Here is an 18637-nt window from a genome sequence, read left to right on the forward strand (position 1 = left end):
GGGGAAGAAGGGATTTTACCGTTGGTTGGGGGTTATTTGACGTTAAAAATTTATTTATTCTTTTTTTTTGGGTGTTTTCAACAATTAAAAGAGAGCAAGGACGCGCTCAATTCGGTTGTCTAAGACGCGTGGCTGGCCAGGGCTTAGGAGGGAGTAGATAAATACAATTGTTTTAATAATAGTGGGGTGTTAGGACACCCGTAAAGTTTAGATGTATAAATAATTTTCCAGGACAAGTTGAACGGGGTCTTTATGCATTTTTCTCTACTATTTACAACAATTAGAAATATTAAGAGGAACCAAAAAAAAAAAACTCCTAGTACCAAATTTCATTTGCCAAACCCAATCCATTTATCTGCGCCCACCCACCTGACAACCCGTGACCCGACCCAGATCATGGACCCAAAAAACAGAAGATATTTAAACTAATTAGAGGATAACAAGCGGTTAAAACTGTTGCGCGGCTGCTCCACTTTGAGCCACTCAAGTCTCAATTCTCAAAATAACTTAATTGGTTCCCTCTTTCTTCTCTAATTCATTCATAGGAAAACATTTCAGCCCAACTCTCGAGTAGTAGAGGTAACTTAAGTACAATGGGTTCCACAGCGTATACTGGTGTATATAGTAGCCTTTTATGCAAAACTAGAGCTTCTTCTTTGATGGGTGTTTCTTCTATTCCGTTGATGGAACCAAGAATTAGACCAGGTGAGTCATTCTCATTTTCCAAAGCTCCTCCTACTTAAAGATGGTCCATTCGACTTAAATAGAGCGACATGAACAGTGAGAATTCATATAAGGCTTTTTCATATATTTTACAAATCTATGTTATCAGGATTTATGGGTTCGAGTTGGATATTCTATCGCAGCCCATTTGATTAACTAGGTTTGAAATCTACTATATGTACTTATTTAGTGGATCTTTGTAGCACATATATATAGGGTTTGAGCCAAAGCTATTGGTTCGGATGAACACATAACTAGTACACTTAAGTAGGAGTGTGTTCCTGATCACTCAATCAATCAACTACAACTCAATCCCAAACTAGTTGAGATTGACTATATAAATTCTCTTACTTTTAGAAGATTCTATTTTTATTTTGGTGGTCAACATACCACAACTCTACTTCTTTATATGTGTTTGGACTAACTATGCTTTGGGAAACTCACATAGAAGAGTTAAATTTAACAAAGGCTAATTGATCAAAATAAAGTTTGATCGCTTTTGCTCAGTCACTTTTCTATCTGAATTGCTTATATTCTGAAAACCCTTTGGATATATTAAATAGTAGCATTTGTGATCTTGTAGAATTGTTAGCTATTGTTGTTAGACTAAGAAGTAATATATGTTCATGATCCAAGATTGCTTCTTTACTGAAGAGAAAAGTTTATCAAGTGAAAAAGAAGGTTTCAGCTTCCAGTTAATATCTATGTGGTGAGGAATGAGAGGAGAGGTTTTTTTTTCCCTCGCAAATCTGATGTGGTCATATTTGTTAGGCTGCTTTACATGAATTTAGAGCAGTTCAGAATAGGCTCGTATATTCGTCAATTTAAATTATAATTGTAAGTGATGCTATATATATACCTATAAAATGTGTACATAAAATTTTAATCCACGCAAAAGAGTTTATCCCAATAATATGAGTGTTTTCAGCAAATTCACGTTAAACAAATTCCTTATCACGTTCTTGCATTTTGTTGATGTTTATGGTATAACTTTTATTTTTAAACGGTGTTGGAAGTCTGATGGAGTTGTGGAGGAACATTTAGTTCAACTTTGATATTCGATTTTCAATTGTTTGATTAAGAAATTGTTTGTTACACTTGTGTCCTACTTGCAGAAATAACTAACTCCCAGAGACATCTCAGAGTAGGAATTTCCCCTTCCCTGAGGAATGTATCCTACAACATGGGCTTGAAGAAAGTTCCACTTATAATCACCAGAGCCAGCTCAAAACCGAGTGACAGTAACGATGAAGCTCTTGGCCAGAATAAGGCATGTTTAGAGTTTGAATTTTGCGTTTCTATATTATGCATATGAATCTGCTGTTCTGATTCTTGCATCATCAGCTTGGAGAAAATTCATTCGTTTTTCTTTATTACCACTTCAATGATGAACAAACTTCTATCATTAACATTTAGCAATGTCCTCTACCTTGAATCATCATTTAGAGTTTTTCAGATAGGAGAAAGTTGCTTAATCTAGTGTTAGCAAAACAGAATCACTTATGCGAGCTTTTATTTGTTTTGGAGGGCAGGAATTTTTGTTACTTGAACTTCTGTTACCAGCAAATTGTTTTAGGTTGCTTAATATGCTAAAACCAACAACATTTTCTTTCCATATTGTGGTTATGCTTTTGCCAGACCCCACTTGTGGGATTATACTGGGATGTTGTTGTTGTTGTTGTTGTTGTGGTTATGCTTTTGAATTCTGGAACTCTTGTTAACTCTTATTTAGAAGTATGTCCTTTTTGTGTTTCGTCATTTCAAAAATTTGATGTTAATGCAGACACCATTTGGCTATACGAGAAAGGATGTTATATTGATTGGCGTTGGAGTTACCCTTCTAGGGTATGGCTTAAAGAGTGGATTAGAGGTATTATGATTTTTCTTACACATCTTCAATATCTTTTTACACATATGGTTCTTCTTTTTTAAATGAAAATAAATGCTTCTGTACTTTTGTGAAAAGCTACTTGGGTGATAAATATAGTCCATAGGTACTTTCCCTTGTTATTACTGATATATGATATGTTCCCTATCCAAGTGAAAATCTATCTTATCTAAGGTGTATATTTATGGTGTTTTGTGTGAACTGATTTCTGATAATCCATTTTTCTCTCTTATATTTCTATTTTTTCCCCTATGTTTTTGGGGGGATGTTTTCCTATATATACTCATGTTTGTAATAATTCTGATCCGAACATCTTATGCAGTTCTTGGGATTTGACCCTTTACAAGCTGGAAATGTAGTTCAATTAGTCCTCGTTTTGGGTCTAACAGTTGGATGGATATCAACATACATCTTCCGGGTTTCAAACAAGGAAATGACATATGCTCAACAGTTACGAGACTATGAAAGCAAAGTCATGGAGGTACAGTTTCTTTTTTTAGTAACATTCAATAATCCTTCTGTTTCACATCTTAAGAATGACATGTCTTCTATTTGCCGAACAGTGTTTAAAGAAACATTGTCATCAGATGCACAAAGGTTTTAAATTACAGCAGACGCTCCTAAGCTCTACTTAGTTAGCAAATGTTACACTAAATTTAACCATATAATTTAGTTTATTTTCTTATGTCTACCATTTAGTTAAAAAACAAGGAAAAATGATTCTTTTAATCAATTTACTAGTCTTGCAGCTGTTATCTTTTTCTGTGTTGTGAATTTAAGTTCAGCTGAACTATCCCTATAAAATGTAGCTTCATTCTAGAACTCTTGGTAATTCTTCAGCTTCTCACATCGTCCTCAACTAGATTGTATCATATTGGGGGAAAAAGGAACAGCATAATAGGGTTGTATAGTTGTCTCCTACCCTTTTTTATGCGCATTTATTAATTTGGAGTCAATGTCACCTGAGAGTTTAAAGGGATTATTTTCATCATTCTCATATTTATGCTCATCCTTTAATTAATTACAAGTTTTTCTGTGATTATTCTGTGGGGTTGAGCCTTGAATTTTCTCGACTTGCAGAAAAGATTAGAGAGCTTAACAGAAGCAGAGTTGCAAGTATTGCTTGAGCAGGTCGAAGAAGAGAAGAGTCGTCTGGCTAGTGGTAAAGAGGTCAAATAGATACCCTTGGTTTCCATGCCAAATGGTCTAAACCATAAGGAAGTTTGTACAATAGTCAAGAGTATGCTTGCCTAACATATGATGAACACAACCAACTTGATAAAACAATTCTGGAATGAAAAAGGTTTCCCTAGGTGGGAGTTCCTGTTTCTGTATATTGATGATTAGGATTTTATAGAAATACGTAATATCGAAACTATTATTTCTCTTCTGTGCATTCATTGTTACCTTTTCTATTCAAGCAAGAACAGAAGTGTGATAAAACAATTGTTACCTTTTCTATTCAAGCAAGAACAAAAGTGTGATAAAGCGATTTATCGCCTATGCATTGAATGTTACCTTCTTAGATGCATATTGTTAAGAAAATGGACCTTGGCCGAACTCAACTTCAAAAGATGACTCGTGAGGTGAGAGTTGTCCAAGACCATATAAGGAGACAAGAACCCATAACCTCAACCGATGTGGATACTCTAACACCTCCCTCCCTTGCACACCCAAGGACTGGATATTTGGTGCATGGAGATATTCCACGGTGGCTGACATTGGGTAAACCAAGAATAGGGATGGTTTAACTCTGATACTATATCAAGAAAATGAATTTGGACCTAACTCTGTAATTCATTCTGCAAAAGTTAGCTCGTGAGATGAAGATTATCCAACTGCCATTTAAGGAGATCACAGCCCATTTGCTCAACTAATGTGGGACGCTCTAACACATACAATTTTGTACTTAGGACGGAAGCCTTAAATATTCTATATAACTATTTGCATATTGAAAGTGCGGATTTGCCAGTCTTGTTCATTAGGTGGATGTAGTTCAACTTCTTTAAAAACACATTAATGATTGTTAGAAGGTTTATGGTTCAACTTGGTGCACTTAATGGCAACAGAGTAGCACACCCCTCTACTTCAGATATTTTTAATTTCAACATCTGCATAAAAAATTCCAGCTGGATAATCTTGGGAGAAGAACATTTGTGGATAAGGAAAAAAAATTGAAATTCATTTCACATAATCATGAAACACTTGGAAAAGAATGTCAGAGTTAAAATCATTAGTGAAACAAATCTGTGTACACTTAAAATGCTTTATCCTTTCCTCTCTATGTACAGGCTTGATCCCTTCAGATTTTCTTTTCTGGTATTCATGAATCATCACTAGAATCAGAAGAAGAACTGCTCTTTGAAATGTCTGACAAGAAATTGGCAGGCAATTTTGGGAATCTAACAGCCCTATTATTCGCCATTCCCGGTGATGATGATCCTGTAACAGCTACAAGGGGTTTCTTTTTCTGCATGTTTCTTGTAATTTCTACACAAACTTGATCAACCATTTCTAAGAAATCTTTAACTATGGCAAATAGTTGAAGTGGTTGCCACCCTTTATCATCTGAAGCTCCTGCTTGATAATAATCTGTTGTTTTCTTTACAAGTTCCATCACTCTATCTTGGTCTTCTCTCACTGCTTTTATTTCTTTATCTACAGCATCCAGAAACTTTTTCATCTCTTTTCCAAATAGTCCTTTATCACTGCCACATTGTGCTAAATGCCTCCTGATTTCTGATGTCTGAGCTGTTAACATCGAGCACGTCTTAGATAGCGAGTCGTAGTCTATTGCAGCTGATTTCTTTACATTACTGAACTCAGAACTTAGGCCGCCGACCACTGGTAAACCAAGCATCATATACTCCTTCTCTGTCTCATCACTTTCAATAGAATTCTTTGATGTTGGAATGGCATTGCTTCCACTACTCTGGCTATTGCTACGCCTCAAACTCTGATTACGATTAATCACACAACGTTTGCCCTCTGCCCTGACTACTTCTTGCACAACAAAGTGAAGCAAAGTGGTCTTACCATCCATACTTTTCACATCAGAGAGCTTCTTGAGAGCAGTAAGCTTAAACGCTTGTGCATTTCCTCTAGAAGTTCCAGCATTCATTCTATTCCCCGCTTTCAGAATGGCTTCCAAAAGTTTCATGAATAATCTTTGAGTTTTAAGCTCCTTGCAAGCCAATTCCAGTGTCTGCAAGTACTCTTTCTGGTGCAGAATTTCAGCGCCATAATTTGCTCTAAAAAGCATGGCATTGAAACGAATAAAGGCGGATGGAACAGCTTTGAGGATATGGAAGAGGAATGATTCAGCATCAGCTAGCCTTGTAGGGTCTCCTTCAAATGCTAGAATTTCTGATTCTTCTTCTTTTGTTGGGGATATTCTGCTCAGTTTCTCTAGAGTCTCAACACTTAGACCTTGTCCATCGATTAGTGCATCGATGATCTCTTTGCGAGTAACACCAAGGGTCCTGAGTACAATTGCTATGTTTTGGGATTTCCTGGTTTCAAGAATGAATATCTGAGATGGTGGACCTGATATTTCTTCTCTTGGACTCAATGATCTCCCTTCTCTTCCAGGGGACTTCTTATTTGTAGCAACAGATCCAAATAAAGCCTCCATAAGATCTCCATCAAACCTGCATACAAAGGTAAACAAGGACTCAGTACAAATTAGATAGTGGAACATACACTTGTTGAGGAAATTAGTAGGAAATAGGAGAGTTGAAAGATCTTTACTTGAAGGAACCACGGTCGAGTTTGTCCCAGACCATTGAATGATCAACATTAGCATTCAATTTATCCCAATGCAATGGTTTCAGTTTCACTTTATCATTTCCACTACCAGAAGTGCCTTCACCTGATGATGAAGGCAAGCCACTAGGATTAATGGGTGGTGGGGGTAGTGGAGGGCCTTTCCTTATCGCTGGTGGCGGTGGAGCTGGAGGATTGAGCGCCTTTTGAATTGCTGTCACAGGCAATGGTGGTGGTGGTGGCGGTGGTGAAGGAGCTGGAGGCAGAGCTCGTGACTCGAGTTGGCTAGAAGAGTCTTGCTTCTCCATAGGCTTAAAAACTATGCCATCAGAAGGCCTTGGTTGTTTATTTTCTAGTTCAAGCCAAGAAGGACTTTGAGATGTTGAAGATTTGCCTCTAAGCAGAGGCAATTCTTGGATTGGATGTTCTGATTTCCTCCTACCACCACCTCCTCTACTAATCATTCTCTTCTCTTCTTCTTCATCTTTTAAGGCATTAGAAAAGACTTGTTTTTTCTTGAAACTTTCTTTAACTTCTCCACTTTCTAGTTTTCTCCAATAAAGCACATCCAATCCATTTTCATCTACAATCACCCCTTTAAGATTTCCTTCAAATTTCAAGAATTCATCTTTTGCAACCACAGGGGTAGCACCAGTACCCCGTGGATCACTACTCGCGCCATCTTCTCGTTGCTTTCTTCTACGCCTCGAGTACCTAACCAAAAAGAAGAAGAAAAGGGCAGATAAAACTATAGTGCTAGCAGCAGTTACACCAATAGCTGTTCCAACAGCTTTCTTTGATGATGAATCTGATGCTAACACAAAAGGCGGTGGCGCAGGCGTATCGGCTGGTGTAGTAGGGGGTGGAAGTAGCGGCGGAGGCGGAGATGGTGGTGGCCGTTGAACGGGTGGAATAGGAGGAGGGAGAAGATTTGGTAAAGGAAAGGGATAGAAAGTTTCAACATTTTGTGGTGATAATGATTGGCAAAAAGATTTTGGAATAATAGAAAGAATGAAAACAATTAAGAGATAAAGAATCATTGAGAGCCAAGAAGTGGCAGCCATTTTCTAATTTGGATGGAACTGAAATGAGTTTGAAATTTAGAAGCTATGTTTTGCCTTATCTTGAGCATTGTCGTTGAAAAGCTCTCTTTCTTGGATTTGGTATATGGTTTTCTTGCTGACACTTTCAAAAGGGGAGTAGTTGATTTTCCCGGTATTTTAAGCTCTTTCCTGGGGGATATTAATGCAGGAAATGACAAGCTTACCCCTCACCTAAACCAAATTATTATGGAGGACATAACTCCATAACCTTGTTAAAGTGTAATTTTAAGTACGTGGAAACAACCTCTTGTAGAAACCCATCGATAAGATTGCGTACAATAGATCATTGTAAGCCGGTCCTTCCCCAGACACGGCGCATAGCAGGAGCTTAGTGCACCAAGCTGCGCATTTTTACTAATAGAGGCGGACCTAGAGGATTGAAAGCGAGTTCTTTGAAGCTCATTATTTTCAACATAAACTATAGTATATACGTGGAAAATCTTTTAAAAAAAAGTATTAAAATTAAATCGCGAACCCTTATTTTCAAAGAATCAAAACATAAAATCTGTTAAGTTTAAATCATGATATATTTATGTATACTAACCAGCATATAGCTGTAGAGGTAGCTGAGTTTGTTTACTTTTTCATGGCTCTAAATTCTGGTAATTGGCCAAAACGTTGACAAAGTCTGCATTTGCTGGCTTTTTTCCTTTTCTATTGACCATATTTTAAACACAAGGATGTGCTGATGCGATTATTTAATTTTTATATTTAATTTTTCAACAATTAATTATTAATCATAAATGATAATGACGTCTCATAAGCAACCGTAAAAAGTCAGAAGGAAGACTCTCATCACTATAAATTAACATTCCAACAAATTTGAAATGGTTTATATGTAACGTACTTTAACATAACAGAAATATTATAAAATTTGTATGATCGAAGGAGCTTAGAAAGAGACAAACAACTAATGGCTAAGTCTAAAGTCTAATTATTTTAAGTTGGATGAAGAGATTAGTGAACAGAATTGAATTGGCAAAATAATTAATTTTTTAATTGGTGTGGCCAAATGAGGACTTAGTTGACACATCATAAGAAGAGTGGTTCACCGAAACGTATATTTTGTCATCAAGAAGGATCTAATCAAATGCCCTTTACTAAATCCCTTTATAGGAAAGTGGTTGAAAAGAGACAACTACTACTATTAAATCTTTATCTAATTATCGTTTTAATTTTAATTCCTTTTTATTGGAAAATTTAGTAAAGTTGTCTCCACGATCTATAGGTTACGGGTTCGAGCCGTAGAAACAAGTCACTAATTAGGTTAGACTATTTACATCACACCCCTTAGGATGTGATCCTTCCCGGATCCTGTGTGAACACGGAATAACTTGTGTACCGAGCTTTTTTTATTGGAAAGTTTAAAGTCAATGAAAACACCTGTAAAACTTCCAATTGTTGGATTTTAGTGCAGGTCAGTTTTTCAATGAGAGGTTGGTTTGATTCAATAGTCAAAGATTGTATTGATTTCATCAAATGGTACAGTTTGGATGCTAGTCATTTATAGTAGCTCAGAAATTTAATGCGTTTGCTTGAATGTTAAGACTATTGCTTGTGTAGGTGGAAAATCATTGAGCAAAGGAAAAGGTAACTTAATAGTACGTAGGATTACGAAACATTATATTACTAACAGCGTAACTGTTTCTTAGCAACAAAATAAAAAGATATGGAAGTGTGAATTTCTCTAACGCTTGAATATAGTCTGAGCAATTTGTATGAATGAACATTTGGCCATACTATATATCATTAGTCATCGAGGTGTAAACTCCGAGAAATTAATATATTTAAATCTGTGTTCAACTCCAAATACGTACAATCAAATACACTAGGAGATAAATTAGTGGCATGTTTACCCTAAAATTTGGATAACAATTAAATTTGTAATGTAATTTTAAGGACACGTGATTTTACCTAATATTAATTGATAAACATAAAGATTAGCATTAAAGATTAACAATGAGATAAAGCAAACCAGTATTGAAACGTGATTCAGCCCTCGAGCTTAAGTGCCCCCTCGAACTAATCGATGCCCAAAATAGTTAAGAAGCAAACTGATGAACAAGAATATAAGCTAAAAAGTATTGTATTTCTTTGATATGTGTGAATGTAAGGTGATTACAAGATGATTAGGGCTCTCTTTATATAGTAGAGGAATCCTATTTATGGTATAATTCTAATTATGAAAGTAAATACCATGATGGGCTAAATAACCAGTCCTGACTTGATACGTACCGAGATTTCCGCCACGATCCTCGCCTGATCACGAATATCTCGACTTTCTGTTATTCGACCTGGCAGGCTTCCTTCGATCTTGTCCGATCTCTTTATTGTTTCGGTCTCGACCACGGTTGGTCTCGATCTTGATTGGCCATCGATCCACGAGCTTACCAATCCATATCCGTACCACGGTACGATATAATCGAGGCCGAGCTTTGATCTACCACCCCGATTTCAATCGGTCATACAAAATTAGGCAAGTCTGATTTTGACTGTATACAGATAGTCCCTGCGTTTTTTGGAGTGTAATGACAAGAAACGAATTGAGTCTTTTTCTTTGCTTGTCTTACCCAAAATACCAAATATTCCGATCTCTATTTACGAAAATAGAAAATGGCCAAAACATTTAAAATTGTTCCGCAAAAGGAAATCACTCAGGCTCGGGCTAAAGAGGTTGCCGAGGGCGCCAAGTGTCGGTCTCAGAGGGAGACCCTTGAAGAAATCCATACTCAGGGCTTTGTTCTTTCGACCGAGATCCAGGTCACTAAGAAACTTGAAGCTGAGGCTAAGAAATTATCTTACCTCGACGATGACGACGAATACGAAAGCTTGAGCGAATTTGAAAGTGCAGAAGACCCTGAGGGTGGAGATGCCATTCCCGGAGATGACCAGGCCACTTAGGCTATTAGTTAGTTTTTGTATTTCTGTCGAGGCTACTTTGGCCTTTTGTAAAGAAATTCCATTGGGCCATGTTGCCCTTGTAAAAAGGCTTTGATGAATACATAAAACTTCTTCCCTTCCATGGCTTCTGAATATGTTATCCTCTTGTGCGGGTCAAAGCGCCTTAGCATAAAATTGTTTTTGAAGGTACAGAGTTTGAGATGGTGGGGACCGACAACAAGTATTGCCCTCGACCGTTTCTGATCGATGGACCTTGAATGACCATTTGAACTTGAGTTTAAGTAGCTCTTAGGCTTAATAGTTGAATGAGGATTTGCTCGAACTTGAGGTAAGGTAGCCCTTGGGTTTGATAGATAGTCCCCGAGTGAGAATTTATTCGAACTCGGGTAGCCCTTAGGATTAGTAGTCGAGTGAGTACTTGCTCGAAATTGAAATGAAAATAGCCCTTAGGTTTTATGGTAGAGTGAGGACATGCTCGGACTCGAGATAAGGTGGCCTTTGGGCTGGAAAGATAGTCCCCGAGTGAGAATTTATTCAAACTCGGGTAGCCCTTGGGCTTAGTAGTCGAGTGAGTACTTGCGCGAACTCGAAATGAAAATAGCACTTAAGCTTTATGGTCGAGTGAGTACATGCTCGAACTCAAAGCGAAGTTAGCCCTTAGGCTTTATGATTGAGTGAAGACTTGCTCAAACTCGAAGTAAAAGTAGCCCTTAGGCTTGATAGATAGTCCCCGAGTGAGAGTTTTCTCGAACTCGGGTTAAGATAGCCCTTGGTCTTTTATGATTGAGTGAGGACTTGCTCAAACTCGAAGTAAAAGTAGCCCTTAGGCTTGATAGATAGTCCCCGAGTTAGAGTTTTCTCGAACTCGGGTTAAGACAACCCTTGGGCTTTCTATGATCGAGTGAGGACTTGCTTGAACTCGAAGTAAAAATAGCCTTTAGGTTTTATAGTCGAGTGAGGATGAAACCTCGAACTCAAAGTGAGAGTGGCCCTTAGGCCTTTATATTTGTTACGGATTTTGGACGTCTCCGATCCATGTTAATTTGGTCGTAGCCTCTTTAGTTCGAAACTTGCCCTTTGGGCTCATTTTCCATTTCACTTCGAGCTTGCCCGAAGTTTCAGTCCCCAGTGGGGTAGCATGGCCTGTAAAAATCGAGGGTCGCCTCTAAGGTCTTATGATCTTGAAGTTTTAATAATTCGATTTCGTTTGTATTTCGGACGGCAGTCCCCAAGTGTGGGGTTAGTTGTTCGAACTTCCGTCATGATCGACTCTTAAGCCTGTTTACACAATAGATCAAGAGTATGAAATTTTAAAGTAGGAAATATTCTAAGGCATGGGATATCGGCAAGAAAAAGTACTTCTCTCAATAGATGATTATACATGCGTACATGTTTGATGTTAGGGCTCGAGTAACCTATATAGGCACGGCCCGTTCGACCGTTTGACCCTTACAATATTTTTCTATAGAGACCCCACTGTCACGAAGTAATTTCATTATAACAAAGTTGACATTCGAAGGCAATGCCCCCAGTACTTGAGGTTTATTGTAGGGAACCTCAGATGCTATTAAATTGCTCTAAGTTAGCACGAACAATGGTTGTCTTAAAAACCTCGCCAGAAAAACCCATTTGGGACAAAAACCAGTCTAAGAAAAAAAGAGTGCAACGCGTGCTTTAAGATCCAAAGCTTCGTGCTGCTCCTGGTCGATAACCTGCAAGTGTTAGTCGAAAAAATAAAAAGAATTGGAATAGGGTCATACCTTTATTCGGATTTTGGACGTTTAACGTGATCTTCCTCAGCACTAAGTCCTTGTGAATTTTGACCTCGATCATTTCTCGTCTCATTTCGTGCGAAGCTTCGCCTAGACCGCTGCCTCTACGGTCTCCATTGTACGGTTGATATCGATCTCTATTCGATCTTGGCTTTCGATCGATGTTCCTTTTGATCCTATCTACCCGGAAGGGGTCCCTAGTTGATCATCCTCGACCCTGATCTTCGACTGGTATCGATTATGTAAGTCGGACCCAGTGACAGCCGGGTACTCGATCAAACTTTGCTTCAACTGTTGTGAAGCTATGGAACTCCGAGTGTTGAGACCTTGGGTGAAAGCTTGAACAACCCAGTCGTCGGTGACTGGAGGCAAATCCATTCTCTCCTTTTGGAACCGAGATACGAATTCCCTAAACATCTCGTTATCCTTTTGTCTTACCTTGAAGAGGTTCGATTTCCTTGTTGCAACATTAATGGCTCCGAATCAATAGAGTTGGGTGGTAAGATATGATACCATATCATGGCACCCTTCGATAAGGTTTCTCCAAATTTCTTCAATAGAACAGATTCAATCTCATCATCTTCTAAGTCATTCCCCATAATTGTGCATGTGTAAGAATTGACTTGCTCATTAGGATGGGTGGTCCCACTGTATTTGGGAATTTGTTGCATACAGAACTTCTTAGAAATAGACTTCGGAGCCGCACTTGGAGGGAAAGGCTTCTGCACGAACTTCTTCGAATCCAAACCCTTTAGAATCGGGGGGCTCCCGGTATTTGGTCAACCCGTGAGTTGTATGTCTCTACCTTCTTGTCATTAGCCTCGATTTTCTTTTCACCTGATTTGATCCGCTTAGTGAGCTCCTCGAGCATCTTCATAATGGTGGGGTCGATCCCTGATTCATTGGCGTTCGATTTCTCCAGTACAGGTTCGAACAACTCCTTGTGATGTTTCGAGCTCTATTCTGCTTGGTGCTTGATTCTGATTTTGGAGTTGCGCTATTGCAGATTGTTGAGTTTGTAATATTTCGTATCATTCAAAGGCTAATTCCGCCTTCTCCTCTACTTTGTGCGTTCTGATCGGCTGTTCGGGCATCTCTGCGGACGGTGTTTTCAGGGTCGACCCTTTAATTTCCATTAATGGCAACATGGGAACCGATGTCAATTAGGTTCATGGCTTGTGGTCCATCGGGGTTGACTGGAGGTGCTCCATTTCCCGGGCGGCTACATTCTCGTTCTCGCCCTAAAGACCAAGGTCGTTGTCTGTATGTGTGGGTGCTACTTGAGAATTTGACATGGTGATTGTGAAATCAAAGATACTTACAAGAGCAAGTGTAAAGCAATGTGTATTATGAAAGATTAATACCAGACAATCACTATTATCCTTAGCCCCACGGTGGGCGCCAAACTATTTACCCTAAAATTGGATAACAATTAAATTTGTAATGTTATTTTAAGGACACGTGATTTTACCTAATATCAATTGATAAACGTAAAGATTAGCATTAAAGATTAACAATGAGATAAAGCAAACCAATATTGAAACGTGATTCAGCCCTCGAGCTTAAGTGCTGATAATAGGTGAATTTAACTATATTCAGGCCCTAAATAACCGCCTTCTTGCATAGTTTTAATAATAAAAGTGATAACAAAATGATCTTATTAGTGCTTTTCATGATTTACAGGTTATATATGACTAAGGAAGGCTAGGGAGCACTTTTGGAGTCAAAAAAATGAAGAAAGAGAGGCCAACCGTGAAATGTCCCAAGTGAACCACGCAAAAACAGGCTGAAGAATCAGAAAAATGACTCTGTCGCGGTTCCACCGCGACCGCGGCAGAACCGCGGTGAAGGATGCTCGCAGACAGAAGGAGATTCAGAGGAGCTATTTAGCCGCAGTTCCACCGCGACCGCGGCAGAACCGCGGCAGGCGCGAGAAAAGTGCAGGGACTAAAGTGCAAACACGGGATTTTTAGCCCTAAAACCTATTTTAAACACTAGACTTCACCCAAGAGATGCATGTATTGATTTTTAGAGTATCTTGGCAAGAAAAACAATTGTGAGAGATCACCCAAAACATCTTTCTTCTTTTCTTTGATTTTGATTGCTAGTTTATGATGGATCTTATCTTAGTTTGTTTACCCATAGTTATGAGTAGCTAAATCTTTTGTCTAAGGTTTTGATGGAACCTATTGGGGGGATGAACTTCTTGTTTATGTGAATACAAATTGCTAGTTTCAATCTTTATTTATTCAACTATGTTCTTGTTATAGTTAATTGACAGGATCCTCAATTAGCTGTGCCTATTTAGTGTGCATAACTCGGGAGAGAGTGCATATTTAGGTTATTGTTGAATAACACCACTCCTAAAGTATAAGAGGAATCTATAACTGCGGGTTTAAAGGCGGGATTAGGGATAACGAAGCCTTGGGTGCAATCTTAAGTGAACTGTGTTAATTAAAGCTAGCTAGTGTATCTCGGGAGAGTGCAATAGTATATTACTGTGATTACTCGGGAGAGATTTATGGTAAGACGAGCGTTCATGATTGATAGAGAAGTGTTGGTACATTTGTATGAAGCATAAACAGAAGGGATTCCATCAATAGGGGAAATCTTTACCTTAGCTTTATCTCATCATTGTTTACAACCTTAGCGTTTTAGTTTACAACCTGTTTAATTTACTTGCAATCTTAGTTACTAAAGAAACCATCAACTTGTGATTCAAACATTTGGGAAGCTGGTTCTGAAGAGTTTAGTGGGTCTAAAGATTGTGATTGATAGGTTAACTCTCTGTGGGATTCGACTCCGGACTTGTAAACCGGATTATATTTGCAACAACCGCATTGTCCTTTTTATAAGGCATAGTTGGGTGTGATCAAATTTTGGCCTCGAACTGATCGATGCCCAAAATAGTTAAGAAGCAAACTGATGAACAAGAATATAAGCTAGAAAGTATTGTATTGCTTTGATATGCGTAAATGTAAGATGATTACAAGATGATTAGGGCCCTCTTTATATAGTAGGGGAATTCTATTTATGGTATAATTCTAATTACGGAAGTAAATCCCATGATGGGCTAAATAACTGGTCCTGACTTGATATGTGCCGAGATTTTCGCCAGATTCTTGCCCGATCACGAATATCTCGGCTTTCTGTTATTCGACCTGGTAGGCTTCCTTCGATCTTGTCCGATCTCTTTCTTGTTTCGATCTCGACCATGGCTGATCTCGATCTTGATCGGCCATCGATCCACGAGCTTACCAATCCATATCCGTACCACGGTTCGATATAACCGAGGCCGAGCTTGATCTACTACCCCGATTTTAGTCGATCATACAAAATTAGACAAGCCCGATTTTGACCGTATACATGGCAGATTCAACTATGATTTCACGCTTCAGAACCTAACTGGGTCCGAGGTGGAATTGTTTGTTTGTGTGAATAAGTATGATATATAGTTTTCTTAAGTCTCTCTCAACTCAAAAATTTCAACATCTAAATTTTAGATTCACCTCTGCGATAAGCATTAACACCCGCGTGAAAAGTCTAAATTCTAGATTCACTTGAATGTCCACGTGAAAATTGTTTGATGAACGTCACGGACTACGTTTCATGTGGTAGGGGCCTTTGTACTTTGGCCTTCTGTTCTATTATGACATCTTAGGTAGCATACCAAAGATAGTGTATAATATTTGTTTTGAATATTAATATAAAGTAAGATTAGGTAACTCCGAATGACCAGTTCTTGGATGAATCGATATCTGTTTGGCTAAAGCAAGATAAATACCTTCCACAGAGAATTATGCAATCCATGTCATAAATTTGGGCTTGCTTATAGCAAAAAAGAAAATGAGAAAAAGAAAAACAGTTGACCTCTAAAATCTTCTAGAGAGATGTATTGTATGCCTAAATATTTGGTTTAAAAGTTGGGTTGAATTTGACCAACAGTAGACGTTTGACCCTAAAAAATTGGAAACAAAACATTCATTTCCCAAGCATGATTACCGGATTTCATGTATGGGTGTTTACCGGGTGGGCCGGACCGGGTTGGGTAGGAAATTTTAGTACCCGTACAGGTTATGGTTCGAGCCGGTTACGGGTTAGGGCATATCGGGTTTAACAAGTTCGGGTTCATCCGGGTAAAAATTGAACCGTAAGGGTTACGGGTTGATGGGGCCAGGCCGGGTTTAGTATTATTTTTTTTTTTTTTTGTATTTTATATAACTATTGTAAGTATATTAATATAAAGTAAAAATATAAAGAATACAAGGAAGATGAGAAAAAATTGCACTTATAAATTGCAAGTGCTACATTTATTTCAAAATTCAAACTTACAAATTGAAAGGTTTATATTTAACAAGTAAATTAACCAAAAAAGAGTAAATTCAAAGGTTTTGCATTGCCTTAGTAAGTTCTTCATAATTAATATGAACTGAGTAACCTTCTTCTGGAGTGTTAAATTCGGATGGGTTACCATGTGTTAATATATCTCCAAGTTCCTCGTCTTCTGGGCTATCAACATCTTCACGTCCTTGATTTCTTCGTTCCGATGTAATCCAATCTCTGAAACATACTAAAACTTCCAAAGCATTGCTTCCCAATGAGTGACGGGTGTCTCCAAGTTGTTGTCTTGCTTAGCTAAATGCACTCTCTGATGCAACAGTTGAAATTGACACATTCAGCACGTCCCGAGCCATAACGAAAAGAACAGGAAATTGCTTTCCATTCTCATGCCACCTTCCCAAAGGTGAAAATTCCTTTGTGCGAGGCTCTTTTTGCTTCTGCAAGTAGAATTGAAGTTCATCAATATTTCTACTACTGGTTTGAGTGTTAGAAAATGTAGAAAAAATATTAAAACTATCAAGGCCTTCTTCATCATCCACAGTAGCAGAAGTGGTATAGTGCATAGTGAGATTAACATTGCCTACATTAATTGTCAAATAATCATTTCCATTAACAGCATGGCCAATATCAGAAGTTAGAGAAACTCTACAAGGAAGATGGCTAAACAAATAACGTATATATATATTTGATATTGTCCATGAAGTCTAAAGATATCAGATCTACAAGTACTTCTAGGGATACATTTAAATAAAGGATTGTAAATCCTTTGAATATACATAATAAGATATGATGAAGAAGCAAAAGAAAAATGTAGACAACCCAAAGCAATCATTTTTGCTGACTCCTCACGATCCTTCATTTTATCATATTTCACAAGATCTCCAGTAGTAGGGTTTAGAGTTGATTGATTTTCATCTCCATCAGATCCTCGTTCTATAGGATGCTCAATTCTTATATGTCTACTAAGTGTCTCAGTCCCCCTAATTGTCCTCCAGTCTTATATTTAAAAGTATCATTACAAAGTTTGCATTTAACTCTATCACTATTCGGTATGTCTTCAATAAATTTCCAAACCTTACTTCTTTTTTCTACGATTACTAGTCGGGGTCACAGGTAGTCTACTACTAGCACCACGACCACCACCCCTGCTAGCAGCTCCAACACTACTAGGTGTAAGTGGTATCTCATCTTCCCTTTCTAATTCATTATCTTCTATATTTGTTTTATTTCCCTGATTAGTAACCTTGTTACAAACTCTTTTTGCAGCATTAAACATATTGTAAAAATTTAACTACTAGCAACAAATAAATATGCAAATAAAATAGTAAATAAGAGAAAGAGTTGGAGGGAATGCACCGAATTCGACAATAAATTGAGCACTTGATGATTTCGCAACCCCAATGTTACCACGAAGAAACGTCAATTATTCCAATTTTGAAGTTCAATTGTTCAAACTTCAAACAATAAATACTACGATAAATTAAATTAAAAAAAAAGAGCCAAATAGTTGATTGCACTTTAATAGGTGAAGAATGAAGATTGAAGAATGAGAGAATATGAGAATTGAGATTGAGAATTGAGAGATGAGTGAAGAAATGAGGAAGAAGAGGATATTTATAGTTTTTCAAAGGGGGGTTAATTTTAAAAAAAAAAAACCAAAATTGGGCTATTTGTGCAATTCAACCGTTGGGCAGCGGCCATATTCTGAAATGGACCGTTGCCAACGGTCAGAAATCTGAGCCCACCTTTTTAAAAAAAAAATATTTTACCGTTAAACCGGTTGAAGAACACTGTTTATCGACCGGGTTTGACCGGTCCGAGTAACCGGTGGTTCGAAAGTGAACGGTGCAAACCGCCCTACCCCTATAACCGAGCCGCACCCGACCCCCTTCTACCGGTCCGGGCCGGTTTCGGTTTTAACCGGTCTGGACTGGTTCGGAACCGGGCTGACGCGACCCGTTAGACACCCTTAATTTCATGTAATGGCCGAAGACAACAGAAACGTTTCATATTCGGAGTTTTGGTAAAAATCACACTTTTTTTAAAGCTTTAAATATTCGTTTTAACATTTTAGTTTAAACCTTTTTAAAGATCTAATTCGAAAGATTATTTAAAGCTCAGACTCTTATAATGAAAGATCACAG

The 18637-nt window shown here is 38.0% G+C and overlaps 2 protein-coding genes across 2 annotated transcripts; one reads left to right on the forward strand and one right to left on the reverse strand.

The window, feature by feature from the left end:
• Positions 1-445: 445 nt before the first annotated feature.
• On the forward strand, positions 446-4002 carry LOC107822436 (uncharacterized). Its single transcript, XM_016648986.2, has 5 exons — positions 446-705; positions 1839-1993; positions 2507-2593; positions 2934-3092; positions 3692-4002. The coding sequence occupies exons 1-5, from the start codon at positions 594-596 to the stop codon at positions 3788-3790; spliced, it is 612 nt and encodes a 203-aa protein (XP_016504472.1). The 5' UTR covers positions 446-593; the 3' UTR covers positions 3791-4002.
• Positions 4003-4772: 770 nt separating this feature from the next.
• On the reverse strand, positions 4773-7661 carry LOC107822437 (formin-like protein 4). The gene is made up of 2 exons (XM_016648987.2): positions 6362-7661; positions 4773-6261 (listed from the first exon to the last, which is right to left on the reverse strand). Exons 1-2 carry the CDS (start codon positions 7438-7440, stop codon positions 4935-4937), a joined length of 2406 nt encoding a protein of 801 aa, XP_016504473.2. The 5' UTR covers positions 7441-7661; the 3' UTR covers positions 4773-4934.
• Positions 7662-18637: the final 10976 nt, after the last annotated feature.

The sequence above is a fragment of the Nicotiana tabacum genome, chromosome 20 (genome assembly GCF_000715075.1).
Source record: "Nicotiana tabacum cultivar K326 chromosome 20, ASM71507v2, whole genome shotgun sequence".
NCBI classification, from domain to species: domain Eukaryota; kingdom Viridiplantae; phylum Streptophyta; class Magnoliopsida; order Solanales; family Solanaceae; genus Nicotiana; species Nicotiana tabacum.